General features: G+C 44.8%; 1 protein-coding gene across 4 annotated transcripts in view; it reads right to left on the bottom strand.

Moving 5' to 3' along the window:
* The window catches only part of DIAPH3 (diaphanous related formin 3), a 1,960,340-nt gene that overhangs the window by 799,234 nt on the left and 1,142,133 nt on the right, over positions 1 to 18,973 (bottom strand). For all 4 annotated transcript variants that reach the window (XM_069205304.1, XM_069205305.1, XM_069205302.1 and 1 more), the window contains one exon: positions 669 to 770. In XM_069205304.1, the coding sequence (XP_069061405.1) occupies positions 669 to 770 (102 nt within the window). The remainder of the gene's footprint in view (positions 1 to 668; positions 771 to 18,973) is intronic.

Below are 18,973 nucleotides of genomic sequence, written 5' to 3'. Positions count from 1 at the left end.
TGCGCGACGGGTGATGCTGCATTAGGAACCGGCTGCAATGTTAAGGCCCTGTTCCCCGCAGGGCTGGCGGGCGTAAACACTGTTTCTGCCTGCCAAGCGAGGAACTCAAATTAGGGCCTGCAGGGTTCAGGCCATCCATGTGGGCTCCACAATCCATCGTTCAGGACTGCTTCCTTTCCTTACTAGGTTTGCAGAACAATAATTTCTATATATGCATACAAACTAACACGAGCTGAATCTACCTTGTGCACGTTTTTTTCTCGCAGCAATTAGAAATTAAATAAGGCTAAAATCCGAGGAAGGGCGATAAAGTATGCCAGGATATTTGTTTTTCCAGTATTCTTTCAACAAACCCCATAGATATGACAGCGTCAAAACTCCCTACCACCCCCCCCCCACCCCATATTTCATGTGTCTCAGACATAAATCTGTTCTGGGTTGTGCTCAGTTAATGCCCCTGGAATACAAAACATCGAAGACCAAAAGTAATCAGACAAACAAATGAGCATCACATTTATCGAAATGGATTAAACTCTATAGTTGCATAATACAAGAAGCAATATGGTAGCTAATAGAAGTGCACAGAAAAAGATATAATGGGGATGCAGTGTTTCATACAGTTACATCAATGGTTTCAACTACTCTAATAAAACTGGGATAATACTCACCACAATTCCAAATTGCTCAGGCTCGGACAAGTTGTTGTATTCAATTTTAAAACTTGCCAGTGCATTCAATTGTGTCTGTTCCGGCATATGTTTTATCAAATTCTAATTGCAAGGATTACAAAAATATGAACAGAAAAAGTAAAACGTTAACACATTGTTACTTTGAAACAAAGAACAATAATTGATCATTTTTTTCTATCAATCCTACACTTCAATGTCAACTTAAACATAAAATTGATCAAGAAAACACAACAATCTTAGAGAATAAAACGAATTATGCATAAAATGACATTAAATAATGGTGAAACATCAAACATCAGAACTGAATAGAAATTAAGGAGAACAAAAAACTGGTTTTCATAAATGTCCAGGGAGACGAATTACAAAACAATCTGGCATACAAAATCAGCTCATCCCAACTCAAAAAGCAGTAGCCCTGCTCTCTTTGTTTAGGGCTTCTTGACAATGTTAGAGACCTGTTATGCATGTTAAAATTATATAGAAGAGTAGCTTTTATAAGGAAACATTACACACCTTTATATCTGTGATGCCCGCATTTTTTGAGTACTGATTATAAAGTCTCTGCCTCTTGATCTGTTGAGATTTCATAAACAATGCTTTTTTCTATGTACTGTACAACTCTTTGCTTTTATGACCTCGGCCGACCGAATAAAGATGCCATTGATTGGCAATGTTAGTGACGTGTTCCTCCTTCAGTAAAGAAGGCTACTCGACATCAGACCACCCTAGATGTCCACAAAATACACTGCCTAAATCAATTAATGTAACTCATGATGTTCACGAAGAGTTTTGTACTGAGGTTTGAAATTTCATACTCGGACCAGCCTGAAGTGTGCCTTAGGTGTCTGGGCTCAGAACACGACTAAGTTGTATGGGAAGTCTGCCAATAAGCACCTGAACATGATTCTTGGTGAGGAGGTGAAGTTGTATATCACCAAGTAGAAGTAGTTGCCGCCTTCAATTCGATCCCACTGCAAGTCGCATGCCCGGTGACAAGGCCGTTCTCATGACTGCTCCACTTCATGCTCAAAGTCTTCCAGCAAGTCGAAGTCTAAATCTAAAAGCAACCATAAAAATGAGGCATAACTTGACCAGATCCCGTCACCCTGACTCAAAAGAGAAGGTGCAAGGGCGTCAAGATGTTAGTTGCATTCCACCAAGGTCAATGGGCATGGGAGCAGATTCCTCAGTTGATTCTGATGCACTCATAGTTTCCCATGCTGCTGTGGACCCTGCAGAGGTCATGAAACACATTTTCAGTGTGTTTTTAACTCTCTCTGGTGTGCCTTCAGGCCCCATGGAACTGCAGGGGTCCCTAGCCAGGTAATCACCTGTGGGTACCTCCCTGGCGCAATCTGACCAGTCTGAGCGGATACAGACTCCAAGCAAGGTTCTGTCACCCTGATGCCACTCTAGCATGATTGATGTTTCTCTGTGAGATTATAAAAGCAAAACCTGTTTTATGCACCCTAACTCTGTGTCTCTACTGTGTCAGGTATCAGAAGATGGTCCATTCTCTTTTTGGTTCCGATTCTGACTTTGTGCCAACCAAGGGACACCCCAGAATGATGGAGAGGATGAATCAGATACCACCTCATGGGTTGTCAATCTATCACATCCAACAGATGGGTCTTACAAGAAGGCTATGCTCTACCTTCACTCTCATTTTTGTAACTCTTTTTATTGCTTTTTAGTGACAATAACTACATCATTGACAGCGATAAGCTGAAATACAGTGGCAAAGGTCATAGTACTGCAACCTGGGATTCATAAACCAGATTATAATACACTCACAACGTAAGTTACATTGCAGGAGAAGCAATGGGTGTGCCCAAGGGAGCTGAGTGCAGGGATAGCTGTGACAATTCAATTGTCAAACGTAGGCAAAAAATTGACAGTGTGAATTCCAAGGTATGTCAAGCAACTTATTGTCAGGTAGGAACATAAGTCCAACTCAAACTGAAAACAAACAAACATCCCAGGTTCAGCAACCCATGTCCCTCCCACCAGGCCCTTATTTTACTCTCATATCCACCCAGTATTCCTCCCAGGCCAAAACTAATCTCAACAGACATCTTTGGATCCTGCTACAGAAATCATGCCTGTTGCTTGCCAAGAGCGTCAGAGAGAGTTTACCAGACTAAGCGAGGAAGGGATTAGAATCCTTGCTATTTACTCATTCTGAAGAAGGATGGAGCCTCAGGCCTATCTTGGACCACTGACCCCTAAACATCTTCTGGAGGGTGTGAAAACAATCTTAGATTCCTATTGTTTTAATATTAATGTTTCATTGCATCTGCTTATCACAATATACATGGTTATAGTTTATAATCGATTGGAATCCTGGGTGACAGAGCAGGGATGTCTTTCTGAGGTGCAGTATGATTCCAGGAAAGGCCTGGGCAAAGTGAGTCAGTGCCTCAATCTTCATTTGATTATCAGTAAATATACTCTAGCCAAGAAAGGTTGTCTCCATCTTGCATTTATAAACCTTATCTCAACTTTTGATTGGGTAAATAGGAGCAAGCTCTGGAATAAAATGCTAGTGATGGATACAGATGAGGCCCTAGTTTTTTCTTCTTTCAAAGTTGCAGAGTATTTTACAGGTCGTATTAAATATGGTGTGGAAAGGAAATGCACAGACCCAATCAATATATCTTGTGGTGTGAGGCAAGGGTTTGTGCTGGCACCATTTTTATTTTGTCTTTATATCAAGAGGAAGAAGCAGACTCCCAGCGTGGGCATAAAGAAGCTACCTGCTTTATTTAAAGACATGATTGTGTGCTAATGTCAATGACAGGAGTTGGGCTTCAAAAGCTGCTAAATAAATTTGTTTCCTTCTTGGATGATGTGGGCTTAATGACGAATTCAGCCAAGTCCCATGTGATGGTCACCGGTAACACCCAATTGGGCTTGAGGCAGTATAATATCCTTGATGAAAAACTTTCACCTATCTAGGTCTTGCCTTTGATCATAAAAGTAATTAGTGTCATCTCATTAACGTTAAGTGTTTACAATTTGTGCAAACCATTTAGGCCCTTTTTAGATTTTCTGGGAAGCTAAGTTCTAAACCTCTGGGGACACTGTTCGCCATTTATGAGGCACACTGTTGCTCTACTGTGATACATGGGGCTGGTGAGTTGGGCTACGGACTGTCTCAAACTTACAACTGAAAGAAGTTTTTTTTTTTTTTTTTTTTTTTTTAGAAAGCTTCTATCAGTCCTCCAATAGCCTTCCAGGTCACTTGTGTCAGATGGAGTTAGGATTATGTCCTCTGGAAGATGGCATTAGGTTGGTTCCTATTATGCTATGGCATGATGTATGGCCTGAAGAAGGGACCTCTCTCAATCACAAGATAATTCAAGACTGTCTGTCATTAGATAATCGAAGAATTCCATGGCTTAGTTTTGTGAAGGAATATCTTTTCACACTGGGCAGACTAGATTGCTTTGATTGCCACTAAAACTTGTTTTTGGTTTCTAGACAACAGCTGAAACAGGATCTACTTGGCCTATTTTCATCACACAGAGGGATTGTCATGAAAGGTAAGAGTAGAGTGAAGGGGTATCTCTCCCTAGTACCCACAAATGCCACTGAACCATATTTGCAGTACCCAATGGAGCTCCATCAAAGGTTTTATCTGGTGAGATTAATGTTTGGTATTGCTCATTTTGTAGCCTACCCAAGCAATGCACACTCAGAGTCTGCATTTGAACTTTGTGATTCATGCACTGCTCAGTCCATGTTACTTTTAATCTTTTTTTGCACTTTATACACAGAACTCAGAAGCACGTTTTTAATTACGTAGTTAAAAAGCAGTCCTTGTTTGCATGCTTGCACATGACATGTACTCTTGTCTTAATGTTTATAATTTACATTTTCATTTTTTGCACATCTTTGTATGACATTGCACCAAATGTTTTTATTATCTTTTTGATGTTGCACTGTCTTTTATGGTTTCTACACCGAATAAAGATGATTGAACTTTATCATTTGCAAATGTAGTTATTGTATTAATCTGAACAGCCCTTCAGGTCTAGGCCTATAAGTCATTTTGTTTGAGTTAGTATATTGGCAGATTTCCTACATCTTGTAGAAAAGCATAGCTCACTTTTTATACTAGCAACCAGAAGAGTGACTTTAGGAATTTAAAGTCAATGAGTAAACATGCCACCTCCTTATTGAGCAGCTTTCGCTGAAGTCTGTCACTTGTCAATGCTCCATATACTTGTATTAAATGGAAAATAAATTAAAAAGATTCATATGTGCATGCTTTTTGGCATGACATGCTCCAAGTCGCTGCTTAGGATGAGAGCTCTGGTCGGTTGAAATGACAAGTTGCTCTTAATTATTTTCTTTGCGGCTTGCTATTTTTGCACTAAACCACATTAGACTTTTGGCTTCCCAAAGGTTTGTGTTTTATTTAAACATTTGACAAGTTCAAAAAAATTCACATTTATTCACATCCTGCCTGCTGTGGAGTCAGAAGACTTGTGTCCTTAGGCTTGCAGCACACGGATTTTTCTATACCGGTCCTGCTGTCTCACAGATGTTCTCTTCGGTTTAAGGTGGGCCTGGAACATTTACAGTTTAATGTGTTCCCTTTCAGTCCCACCATCGCTCCTAAGGTGTTCACAAAAATTAAGGTTGTGGTCAATGCCTATGTTTGAAGGTGGGAAGTACCTTTATTACCATACCATGATGACTCACTGAAGGCGGGATTGCCTCAGTCAGTCGTGGACTACCTCCAGATGACGTCAGAACTTTTAACATCTCTGGGTTGCCTCATAAACAAACCAAAGTCCTATCTGATTCCTTGATAAATAATTCCTGGAAATGGTTCAGGGTGTTTCCCCTGCAACAAGTCCAGGACATTTACGCTATTATCCTGATGTTTCAGGCTGGATTTTGGATCTAGGTAAAGGTGGTTCTGATGCTTCCTGGTCTCGTAGCTTTGTTCATCTTCCTTGTCAACCACACCACGTGGCACATGCAGTCGTTGGAATTCAACCAGAAATCCCTGTTGGCCCATCTTCAAGGTTAACTTTGACGCCATTCACGTCCCAATTGAGACTGCTCAAGATCTGTGTGGTGGGTTAGAAATCTAATTTCCCACCCAGAGTTGACAGTAGAGGCGGGTCTCCTGAGGGAGGTGGTGATCGGAGAGCTAATTGGTAGGCCTTAAAGGCCTTCTTACAGACCATCAACAGGATGATGGTAGAGGTTAGCAAAGATACCATCAGCACCATACTGTACTGCAACAAGCAAGGGGAGTGGGATCCTGGGTCTTGTGGCAGGAGACTTTGCGTCTCTGAAGGTGTTTAGAGCGCAGGGCATCATTCTGATCAGCAACCTCCTGGTGAGATCCACACATGCCAGAGCAGATGAATTGAGGAGAGGACATTTGGCAGATCACCAGTAGCTTCCACATCCCAAGGTGGGGCAGGGTGTCTTCCACTACTGAGGAGAACCCTATCTAGAACTTTCAGTCTACAAGAACGTTTAGGGTCAACAGTTTGTTTTGCACTGGGGTTTGCGAAGAACACTGGTTAGGAGACACATGCCCACTGAAATGTAAAAGGCGACTCCTGTATGCCTTCCAGCAGCTATGTTTCGTGCCCCAGTTTTCTGGAGAAGATCAAGAACAATTGGTGGTTCTGGACTGGGCCAGCACAGTGTGGTACCTAGCTATCTTGAGCAAAAGCACCTGACCTCTGATCAGGCTATCACTTCTGGAGGACATCCTACCCAAGCAGCATGGCAAAGTTCTCCATTTGAATCTGTGCAAATTACACCTTCATGCATGGAAATAGCACAGCAGCAGTTAACTGCTTTTGATCTGATGCCTGAGGTGGTAGATTTCATCTTAAGCAGCCAGATGCCACACCACAAAATCCATCAATGCTGGATGCTGAGACAAGTTGGGAACCTGGTGTAGTGCCTGGGTTACCAACTCCTAATAGGCAAAGCTAAGAGACATCCTATTGTTTGTTTGTCCTTTAGCCCAACAAGGCCTTGCAGTGGGCAATGTAAAATGTTATTTGCTGACGCTTTTGGCCTTTCTATGCTTGTTGTGTGATTCCTGACCTGAAGTCTGTTTTTCACCGACAAATTGGCACTATGGAATCGGGTGGCCTTCTCACAATAAGATGTGACTTCCTTCAGTGTTGGGTAATCTATCACTCGATCTGCATTCTTTGCCTCCACTCACCCTCAGCTATACTGACTGGACCTCAAAGGGCTTTAAGCTTTAACAAAGAAATGAAATCATTTTTTTGTGAGGTTCTTTGGAGCAAAGAAAGGGAAGGCTGTGCAGAAGAGTACAGCATCAAGGTGAAAGTCCTCTGCTTTAAGATCTGTTACCCACTGGCTAAAAAGCAGCCTCCCTCCACGGCCAAGCCACTGACCCTGTGATGGCATAAGGAGGGCTTATCCTTGGCCTCTGCCAGGCTTTGACATGGAGGTTGACACATATGTTCACAAAGCACTATTGCCTTAACAGACAGGTCCAGTGGGGAAGTCACTTTGCTTATTCACTTATGCAAAACGTTTTGATCTAAACCACTCCACAGAACCTCCACATTGGGAGTGCACAGCTTTGGTACCCCTTCTAAGGTGAAGAATAAGCAGTGAAAAATATAACCAGCTGGAATGCATCAATCAGAAAAACAGGTTACTCACCTTCGGAAGTGCTCTTTCTGGAGCACACTGTAACTGCAGATTTTTCACTGCCCTCCTGCCTCCCCATACTGTGCAGTGGACTCTTTTTAAAAGCTAAAAAGTTTCCACATTTGTATTTTGGCACACAATTGTGTGAGAAACACAAGGTGTAGAAAGTTAATTTTCCAGACTTGTGGAGCGCACAGCTGCCCAGGCAAAGGGCTTCACAGCGCTAGTCACGGACACAGATCCAACGAACTTAGTTGAGAAAGAGGTCCAAGAAAGAGAAAGCTGAGGGAATTAGGACGAGAAAAGCCAGGTCTTTAAGGCTTTCCTAAAAGACAGATGATTTTGCGTATTCCTCAACAGAAACGGGAGATAATTCAATAGACACAGGACTTGAACTAGAAATGAGCAGCCTCCCCGCACATGCTGTCTTAAAGAGGGGAACAGCAGCCTGTGTAAGACTGGTTGAGCGCAATGGGTGCGAAGACCTTTAGTTACTCACCAGAATAGGCACCCTCTGCGAAAGCAGGATTTTATGAGCAATGCACAAGGCTTTAAAATGAGCATGCTTCTCCAACAGGAGCCAGTGCAGTTTATGTAGCAAGTCAGAAGCAGAGCAAATTTAGGGAGGGAGAACAATACCCTGGCTGCAGCATTTTGGGCTCGCTGTAGTCTGCAGACCACGGATTTACTGGCTCCCAAGTAGAGGATGTTACAATAATCTAAGTGTGATAGAATGGCTGCCTGTACAATAACTCAGTGGACATTAGAGGAAACAAAAACAAGTATGTTTGAGACTGCGCAAAAGGTGGAAACATGTACCTGAGACTGATTTTGCTTGTGCTTCATACTCTAGATTACAGTCAGTCTATCCAGAAACCAAGTTTTTGTTTACTGTGGACTTAGGAGAAATGGGGGGGGGGCCCAAAGAGGAAGGCCACCAACTCCTATGCCAAAGAAGGTGGTCTGTACCAAGTCCCAAGATTTCGGTTTTATTAGCATTCAGACGTAGGCAGTCGGTGTCCATCTACTCAGTTACAGGATGTAGGAAAGGGGAAAAAAAGAAACTAAAATAAAATAAAAAGTAACATCAATTCTCAGGGGTAGCACTTATACACACACTGTTCCATTCACGTCCAAGGTAGTAAGTAGTAATCGCAGAGGCACACTACTCAACCTATCACCATGCAGGAGCATTATTGTGAAAAAGTCTGAGATCTAGTTTGGCATCTGGGGGTAATCAAAGGTGTGGATTCTGCAGTTAGGGTCTCCACCAGAAAATAGCAGTACCAAAGGTAATACCTTTTTCTTTTAAACCATCATTCCATTACCTTATCAAGGATAAGATATTTTGTAATAAAATAGCACTTTCTGAATGCATTCTATCAATGTTCAAACATAGGTGAAACAGTCTTTCCCTTGCCTTGCATTCACTCTCCCTATACCAATACATAGGAAAAAATAATATTGTGTACTCATCCTCCACAACGCAAAGTTGGGTGCAAATGGCAAACGTATGGATATTTTGAGAAACTGAGAGTTGGCTGAGGAGTGTGAATCCCTACTCAAGCAACAGCCACAATCCTTGTGAAGGTGAACCACAAAAAGTGACTAAGTCAACCTGTGCTTAACTCTCTGGTAGCTTGGCACAAAGTACTCAAACAGTAATAAAGGGAAAACACACAAAAATGCTCACACAATTTAGAAAAACAGAGTAAAAGTTAACAAGTTATTTGACAACAAAACAACAAAAATCCCATCTGTAGTACAGGAGATGTGCAATTTCAAAGACTTAAGTTAATTATAGTGCCTAAAAGCACATATCACCACTCGTGGGCATCTGGTTGTGCGAGACCGATGAAAGTAACAAGCTCAGGTCAACTGCAAAGCAGTGCAGGCCAGATACAGGGACCACATTTGTCCCGCTTAAAAAGTTACCTTCTGAAGCCCAACGTGAGAAGCTTTGTTCCCAGTGGAGGAGCCTACAAGGAGCAGGGAGAGTGTTGCGGATGGTTGTCGCTGTAGTGTGAGGAGCCGGGTGGACGTCGGGGACAGGTGTTGCTGTAGCACAAAGATCCTGTTGGGCATCGGGCCGATTGTTTCTGGAGATTCGTGCTGGCAATCACCACGGGCTGTTCCTGTAGCACGAAGCGCAGATCTTATATCGCTGGTGGTCATTGTGGTGCAAAGAAAAGTCACAGAAGCTGTGCGTTGGCAGTCAGCAAGATCTTAAGGTCAACTGGCCCATTCGTGGTCACGAAGAGCCCAAAATGGCAGGATTTCTGCTTTTTTTTTCAAGAAGGAGTTCAATTGATGCCACACCAAGGGACCAGGACCTAAGAGGCATCTTTTTGGGATCAGGAACTCACTTCAGGCGAGGCTACCTGGGCTCAGGCAGGTCCAGCGCAGAAGGTCAGCTCGGCAGGGAGTCCTCTGGAGCCTGCTATAGCCCTGAAGCTCAGAACAGGAGGTCAGTTTGATGACCCTTGGAGTCACTTCAGTCTGGGTAGAAGGGTGCAGGTCCAGTCTTCCTTCTTAGTAAACATGCCAGGCCTCAAGCAGCAGGGCATCCTTCATGTGTAGTATCCACAGACCCAGGAGTGTATTGAAGAGTGGGCCTCAGGGTCCCCTTTTTATACATGCTGACATGGGAGAAGCTTCTGGAGTTATCCCCTACTAAGGTGTTTGGAATTTCTTGCCTTCCTGCCCTGGTCTCAGTCTGTCTGGGGGCACCATGGGCTAGTGTGAAGTCCTTTGTGAGCGAGCTGGCCCAGTGTTATAAGTGCAAGTGTGATATTTGATAGCTTCGTCATACGTTGCAATTCGCTCTTGAAGGCAAATTATACATTTCCAAAACCTGGATAGGTAAAGGCAAAAAGTGCATAGCAGTGAGAGCTCCACACACTAACTGAAAAAGGTAGGAGCACTGCTTTGACAAGCTTAACCACAGAGTCAATCTTTTCACCCAAAGGAAACTGAAGACACTACTGCATCTCTAAACATACAAACTAAAATAATGTTACCCAGCTCATGGTACTGAGGAGCCCCCAGAAACTGAAATGGGTTTGAAATGCGCTGACACTTTCAATATTAGAGAGTTGGCAAAGACCTATGGGACAAAGGGAACCTGACAAAAATAGGAAGAAAACCTGGGTCCCCTCTTTAAAAGTACATACAAAGGCAGTTTCTCCAAATCCTTGCTTTTTAATGTAGGAATATAGGTAACAGTGAAAAACGTACTCCTTGAATATTTGAATTAAGAGCTGAGACAGTATTAAGATTGTTATTATTTATGTGATTTTTTAATCAAAAAGCATAATTTACATGTACACTGTTATGATATAAAGCCATGATTTGAATGTTTGTATATTGTTTATATAAGCATTAGTTGTGTTATTGAGGTGGGCTTACAAAGCTCCTACCTGAGTTTCACAATTGGTTTTGGGGTCCAAAGCCTAAGATGCTGAATTTGAATGTAACAGACATACATCTGTGAAAAATGCAAGAAAATACATTTGTGGTCATGCTAATTAGGATACATGCCCACTACACAGAATCAAATGTGTTTATTAATACCAGGAAAGGCAAATCCCCTTTTCAAGAAAGTTTCTAAAAGTGGCACTTTTAGAATTTTAACTTACAATCTGACTTTACAATTAAAGAGGATTTTTAATTATAATTCCTCAGACATCAAATATGAATTTCCTACTCCCAAACAAAAGTTACCACTTATTAAATATAATAAGACAGCAATGTTATTTTATGGGAGAGGTAGGCCTCAAAGTAGTAAAAAAACTAATTTGGGTGTTTTTCCTTACCAGGACATGTAAAATTTACAAGTACATGTCCACATTTTTAAATACACTGCACCCGCCGTTTAGGGCCTACCATAAAGGTGACTTGTACAAGTTAAAAAGGGAGGTTTAGGCCTGGGAAAAGGTTTATTTTGCTAGGTGGAAATGACAGTTTAAAACTGAAGAGACAGGCAACAATGGCAGGCCACTGACATGTTTTGAAAGTTCTTAAATGTGTGGTGCAATCAGTGCTGCAGGTCCAGTAGTATCATTCAAATTACAAACCCTGTAGAGTACGCCTTTACTAGGTAAAGTACTGTTGGAAGATATAGCATCTACCAGAAGAACAAGTTACTTAACTTTGGTAACGCATTATCTGGTAGAGATTATTTCTAGCTGCAGATTCCTTAACTTTAGAATTTTCAGGAGGCAGCTTGGAATCAAGAACTTTTGTTGAGCAATACCACTGAGCGCAGTCAGGTGGTGTCCTTCGGATCCATGTGGCGTCATCGGAGCCCTCTCTGACATCATGGTCACCTATAAAGGCACCACCCAGGTGCACGTACATCAGAACGTTTCCACAAACTTCCACGCAAGAAGCGCAGTGCCATGGAAAGTACCAACAGTTTTGTCAGTGTGAAAAATTAGGGCCCTAAAAGGGACAATCCTTAACCCTAGTAAATAAGTCCACAGAGCGGGGAGGCATGGTGGGTGTAAGGAATCTGTGGCTATATAGAGTCTCTACAAGATAATGCGTTACCGAAGGTAAGTAACTTGTTCACCTGCTAGAGACATCTAGCTGCAGATTCCTTACCTTTAGAATAGATACCAACGCCATACCCTCCTGGCGGTGGGCTGCGGACACATCCACCTCAAACTAAAAAGTCCTGTAGGACCGAACAGGCAAAGTGCCAGTCTCTGCGGATCTGACTGTCCAGGCAGTAGTGATTGGTAAACATGTGCAGAGATGCTCACGTTGCAGCCTGACAGATGTCCAAGACTGGTACACCTCTTGCTAACGCAGTGATAGCAACTTTGCTCCTGGTGGAAGGAGCCCTTAAGCCCTCAGGAGGCTGCTTTCTGTCCAGAGCGTAGCATATTATTATGCGAAGAACGACCCAGCACGAAATGGTTCCTTTCTGCACTGCCTGACCTTTCTTCACTCCACTCCCACGTGCCCCACAAACAGTTGGTCATCCATCTGGAACTCTTGTGCAGTCAAGGTAGAAGAACAATGCTTTTTTTGGGTACAGTCCATGGAGTTGCTCCTCTACCTTAAAGGGATGCAGTGGAGTAAGGAAGGTGGACAGGGTAATATTCTGACCCAGGTGAAATGGGGTCACCACCTTAGGGAGGAAAGAGGCAAGAGTGTGAGGCACTACCCTGTCTGAAAACATGGTGAGATAGGAGGTTTTGAGCTTGCATCTTTCACCATCCTAGCAGATATTATTGCCACTAAAAAAGGCTTTCTTGAGGGTGAGCAGCCGGAGGGGACAATTGTGCAAAGGCTCAAAGGGAGCACACATGAGAAATGTGAGAACTAGATTTAAGTCCCACTGAGGCATGATAAAGGGCGTAGGAGGAAACATATACAAGCCCTTTAAGGAATCTATTTACAATACTTGAATAACGAAGGCTGATTGGCCAGCCGAAGAAAAGCAGATAAGGCAGAAAGATATCCCTTGAGTGTGCCCAATGCTGAGCCCTGCTGGGCAAGGGACAAGATAAAGATAAGAATATCAGAGAGAGTAACAGAAAAAGAATCAATAGATCTTTCTGTACAATAATATACAAAGCTTTTCCAATGACAGGCATATACCGTCTTGGTGAAGGGACGCCTGGCTGCCAGAATAACTTTGCAGACTTCAATAGGAAGGTCGAAGGCTGTCAACTGACCCCGCTCAATCTCAAAGCATGAATGCGCAGAGTTGACAGGTACGGGTGAAGAACCTTCCACTGCTGCTGCGACAGAAGATCTTCCCAAAGGGGCAGCCTGATCAGAGGATCGATGCTCATTTCCAGAAGCTCAGGATACCAGGCTCTTCATGCCCACTCCGGAGCCAACGTGATTACTTGGGCGTGTTTGTTTGTGATCTTCTTGAGAACTCTGGGCAGAAGGGCGTACAGGAGGCCTGAGCTCCACTCACGACAAAAAGCATCGCTGAGCGAGTGCCACCTTGGAAACTCCAAAGCGCAATACTGCTGACATTGCACGTTCTCTTTGGAGGCCAACAGATCTAGCCAAGGCGCTTCCCTGAAAGAGTCCTTGTGCCACCTCCGGATGGAGACGCCACTCGTGATCCGCTAGACATCGACGGCTGAGTTTGTCTGCCCTGGCGTTCAGAGAACCAGGGTTATGCCTTGCTGTTTCAGCCATGTCCTGAGGCGCAAGGCCTCTTGGCAAAGGGTCCACAACCCCACACTGCTCTGTTTGTTGCAGTACCACATTGAAGTAGCGTTGTCTGTGAGCACCTGCATTATCTTCCCTTTGACAACTGGAAGCAATGCGTTCCATGCTAGCCAGAATGCCCGAGCTCCAGTAAGTTGATACAGAGTCCAGATTCTGCCAGAGACCAGAGAACTCTGATCTCCACCTCTCCCAGATGACTGCCCTATCCCAGTAGTGACTCATCTGTCACTACGGTGAAATCTGGTAGGGGAAGGGAGAGAAGTCTGTGACCCAATCACGGATCATTAACCACCACTGTAGATCTAGTGCAGTTCCCTCCCATATATGGACCCTATTAGAGAGATTACCCTGATGCTGCACCCACTAGAATTTCAGGTTCCATTGCAGAGCCCTCATACGCCATCTGGGATGCTCTACTAACAGGATGCAGGAGGCCATGAGGACCAGCAACCTCAGTCTGTCACACCGAAATCCAGGATAGAGGCCGAAATATCAGAAACATAATCTGAATATCCTAATCTCGCTACTTGAGAGGATAGGCCCGAAACTGCACTTTGTCCAGGACAGCTTAGAAGAAAGGGGGCATCTGAGAGGGAGTGAGGTGTGACTGACACGTTTACAGTACACCCCAGCAAATGGTGGAGGATCGTAGTAGTTCGAAGGTGGGGGGCGACAGCATGGGGTGAAGGAGCCTTCAACAGCTCATCGTCTAGGTAGGTGAAGACTGAAACCCCCAACCTGCGCAGATGAGCTGTGACTATCGTCATCACTTTGGTTAACACGTGAGGGGTACCGCTGGGGCCTAAGGGGAGTACCGTAAACTGAAAGTGATTGTGACCCACTTTGAACACCTGTGGGCAGGCAGGATGGGGATATGGAAATATCCATCCTGCAAATCCAATGCTACCATCCAGTCTCCGTGGTCTCGGGCAGATAAGACCTGAGCAAGAGTAAGCATTTTGAATTTCTCCCTTTTGAGGAAGAGATTGACATCCAGTAAATCCAGAATAGGGCTAAGACCCTTGTCCTTTTTGGGTATCAGAAATTAGCGGGAATAATAACCACTGCCTACTTCTGATATCGGGACTCTTTCGATGGCTCCCTTGGCCAAGGGAGACGCAGTTCCTCGTGGAGCAAACCCAAGTGATCCTCCATTAGCTGTTCTTTTGAGGCAGACATTGGGGTAAGGAAAGACTGGAAGGGGAGGGAATAGCCCTTCTGTCTGATCTGCAAGACCCATTTGTCAGATGTTATGGACCCCCAGTGAGGGAGATGATATTGAATCCTCCCTCCAACTGGATGTACATCCAACTTGGACGCTGCAAAGGTGTAGGGGTTTGGGGGAGCTGGCTGGAGGACATCTTCTGGCCAGACCCTTGGGGTCTGAAAGTGCCACAACCGCATTTAAGTTGTGGGCCTGATGCCAGACAGTGGCTAACTTGTGTCATGGCACCTGTCCCTCCTGTTGCCACGGAGGGGACCAAAGGCAGACTGTGGACAAGGGGCTGCTGAGAGGTCTAAGGTCTTGGCCATAGCCCTAGAGTCCTAAAAGCGCTCCAGTGCCAAGTCAGACTTTTCGCCAAATAAACAGGACCCATCGAAGGGCATGTCCATAGGTTTTGCCTGGACATCTCCCAAAAAGCCAGATGTACATAGCAAGGTGTAGCATCGAAGGGCCTCTGTCGAAATCGCCCTACTCAGCGAGTTAGTCGTGCCCAAATCACACCTTATGGTAAACTTCACTGCATCTCTCCAGTCCTTAACTGCTTGAGATAGAATGGCCAGCACGTCCTCCAGGAGCTGAAGCAGCACATGCACCACTGTATCCCACAAAGTGTGGGAAAAAGGCCTAATAAGCATGAGGTATTTACCGACCTCAATGCCAGGCTGTCCGAAGAAAACATTTTCTTCCCACGCTGGTCCAGCCTCTTGGATTCCCTAGACGGAGGTGTGGAAGAGAAGGTGCCCTTGGAAGTGGATGCTTGGGCTTCCAAGCTCTCCAGGGTGGGGAGTTGTATGAGGAAACTAGGGTCTTGCAGAGTCAGGTCAAGGCAGCAGGCAATGGTCATGTTTACAAGAGCCCCTGTGCTGGGTTTGGACCACTTTCTCAGAAGGACATAAATTAGGGCTTCATTAAAGGGCAACATTGGTTCCGATGTGGAAGCCCCTGGCTGGAGCACCTCTGTCAGGATGTTAGTCCTGACCCTCACTGTGGGCAGTTAAAGATCAAGAACCTCTGCTGCCCTACGCACCACTAGTGCATATGATGCACCCTCCTCTGTAGCCACAGTAGAAGGGGAGAGCAAGACAGCATCTGGAGAGGTGTCCAGTCCACTGGCCTCTCCCAGTTCTTTATACCAGTCCAAAGGTTCCATTCCCCACCAGTGCCTGGCTGATAGAGAAAATGCTCAGACAATGATCTGGCACCTGTGGGAGCCAAAATCAGCGTTGTGCAACAGAGTTCCGAGACCATATCATCACTGAGCAGAATGGGGCTCACGTCACCAGTGGGCGCTGGTACTGTCGATGTCGGGAGCTGTACCAGAGAAAGTAGACTGTGTGAAGCTGACACCGTTCCGGATCCTCAAGATCCCATTGAAGCTGAAGCTACTGGAGTTTAACTTGATGGGGTCTCCGCCGACCCCGTGAGGCCTGATGGTGCTCTGGCGGGGTCGGCCCACTCAAATACAAGGCGCATTGCCTCGTAAAATTTATTTAATTTCCGCCTGCTGGAAAGGGAGGAGGGTGCAGAGTCAGCCCTGGCAATGATTCTGCAGAACTGTGCGTGGAACGTCAACGTTTCAGAGTCGCCTTGTTTACCAGCAGGCGAGTGGAAGTCAAAGTCCGCTTGGACTACTACTACTTCTTGTGCCTCTTCCCTAATTGCCCGGAGGACCTCGAGTGGGATGAAGAGGACTTGAGGCTCCTGGAGTGGTCCAGTGACCACCTTCTCCACCGGGACTGTGATCTCCGAGGATTTGCACCCGCCGATGTCGACTGGTGAGCCACCATTAGCTATAGGGACAGCTCCCTCAAAGCTTTCTGTGCCTTGGCCTGACAGTTTGAGCACGATTTCGAGCCGTGGTCCTGCTCGAGACACCAAAGGAATACATGATGGGCATCCATCACCGACACGGTGCGATGGCAGGCACCACATGGGCTTAAATCATGTCTTCCTCAAAACCATCTATCGCACAGACATAAAACACGTGATAAAAAGGTAAAAAAGACAGTGGGATAGCTCTATTCCTGATCTGCGCTGAACTGGAGCGGAAGGAAATGAACTGCCGTACACATGCTTTGGTGGTGCCTTTATAGGCGACTGTAATGTCACAGGCTGCTCCAACAACCCGACGACGCCACACGGATCCGGACGATGCCACACGGATCCGGACGACGCCACACGGATCCGAAAGACGCCACACGGATCCGAAAGACGCCACACGGATCCGAAAGACGCCACACGGATCCGAAAGACGCCACACGGATCCGAAAGACGCCACACGGATCCGAAAGACGCCACCCAACGGCACAAGCAGGGGTATTGGTAAGCAGATGTCTGGAAATTCTAATGCCAAAGAATCTACGCTAGAAGTCTTTATTGGATATATTATTACCTAAGGTAAGTAACTTTTTTTTTCTAGTGGATAAAACTTTCATCAGATTCATCACCTTAACAATCATTGGCAAAGTCAAAGCCACCTCTGCAAATTCTATTGGTTTGTCAAAATGTTGGTAGACACATTACACAGCAACCATGGGAAAGCAAGTTTGTTGCACGTGTTTAACTGAGGTGCGCTCGCAAGTGGAGAAATACTATGAGGAGCAGAGACTTGTGGACAAACTGTGAGGAGCTGTGTCATGCAGACTGACTGAGGATCAACTGCATGTGAAGATGACGTCTGCACTTCTAGTTGTAAAGAGGTCACCAGTTAGCATCACTCAATTTCCACAAGTGAGGCCGAAGCATAAGAGAATTGGTGTTGAGTATTCACCTTTCGGTTGAAAAAACATACCTACCTCATATGGGAGAGGGACAGCCAAATGTTCCAACATATTGAAGTATCAAATTCTCTTCACCCGGGCCGGGGAGATTATGATGAGTTGTGCTTAATCTTGATCTTCTGACTGAAAGAACAGGGATGATAGGAATGCTGACAACAGACCTACAAGTAGTTGAACCATTTTGATGGAAATGTATGGCACATAGGTAAAGATACGTCTTCTCCAAGGCGAAGACAGAGTTCCACACATGGATATTAAAATCTGTAGAAGATCATGCCTGTCACTTCAGGATAATAACCTTGCTGCAGATGCATATCCTTCCTACAGAGTCCAAGACCTCACACCTATGTCCCTGTTCATTTAGTGGAAAAGGTGGTATGCCATCTGAAATAATGTAAATTGTGTTTCCTAAGAGGGAAAGGAGGAATGGCTTCAGGGCATGGCTTCATGTACCTCCAGTACTTTAATGTGCAGCTGTTCTGATGCAGACCAAAGGCCTCACACTGCCATCTTATCAAAATAAGCACCCACAGCCCCAAAAGCAGGTGTCCTCAAGAGGGGCGTAAGACTGAGAAGAGGTCAGAGTGGCACAACCACCAAAGTCTGCAGAGGCTCTCTTGCTGCTGGAGCACAACCAAAGGGCCCTCATATGCCATCATGCCAAGAAGTCAGAGGACTTGCACAACAAAAATGGAGTTGCATTCAGAAACATTGGAATCATATTCTGAAGATCTGCAAACCTCTGAGAGAAAGCCTTCATGCAGGTTACGTCCAACACCACATTTAGTTCCAACTTCTGGGAGTTGATTACAAAGCTGACAATATGCAGAAGAATCATGGTGCGCTGATGAATTTGGTTGCCTTGCCAAAGTACCCTGCATTTACAACCCAGTATTCCACATATGGAATTAGATGGACATCTATCTGTCTGGATAAAGATCCCAGCTTGGCCAACACTTTGGCAAAGACTTGTAGAGTCACTGTTAGATCAAACTGCATTACTGCATACTAGTAGTGATGGGATTCCACTGCGAAGTGAAGAAAATGCCTATGTGAGCGGGGAAGATAGGCAGTCAAAAGGCGTCCTGATATCAAGGGGCATTCACCAATCTTGTTCATTGAAGGTCAGAAGAACCTGACTCAGTCACAGAATTTTGAATGTTTTCTCTCATGTATAGACGTACAACATCTTTATGACCAGAATAAGTCTGAGAAGTCAGTTCACCTATCTATAAGGACCAATAATCAAAATGAATAAAATCCCATGCTCCACTCGTCAACGGACAACACTTCTCTGGCCTCTTTGTGCAACAAAGCAAGAACCTCCACCTCCATGATTGAGGCACGTCTTATAAAGACTTTTGCTGCAGGAGGAGGAATTTCTGGTGCAGAGGACAGGAAGAGGACAG

Source organism: Pleurodeles waltl, chromosome 8, assembly GCF_031143425.1.
Source record: "Pleurodeles waltl isolate 20211129_DDA chromosome 8, aPleWal1.hap1.20221129, whole genome shotgun sequence".
Taxonomy (NCBI): Eukaryota; Metazoa; Chordata; class Amphibia; order Caudata; family Salamandridae; genus Pleurodeles; species Pleurodeles waltl.
The sequence above is the reverse complement of the archived record's forward strand: the minus strand, read 5'-3'. Positions and strand labels throughout refer to the sequence as shown.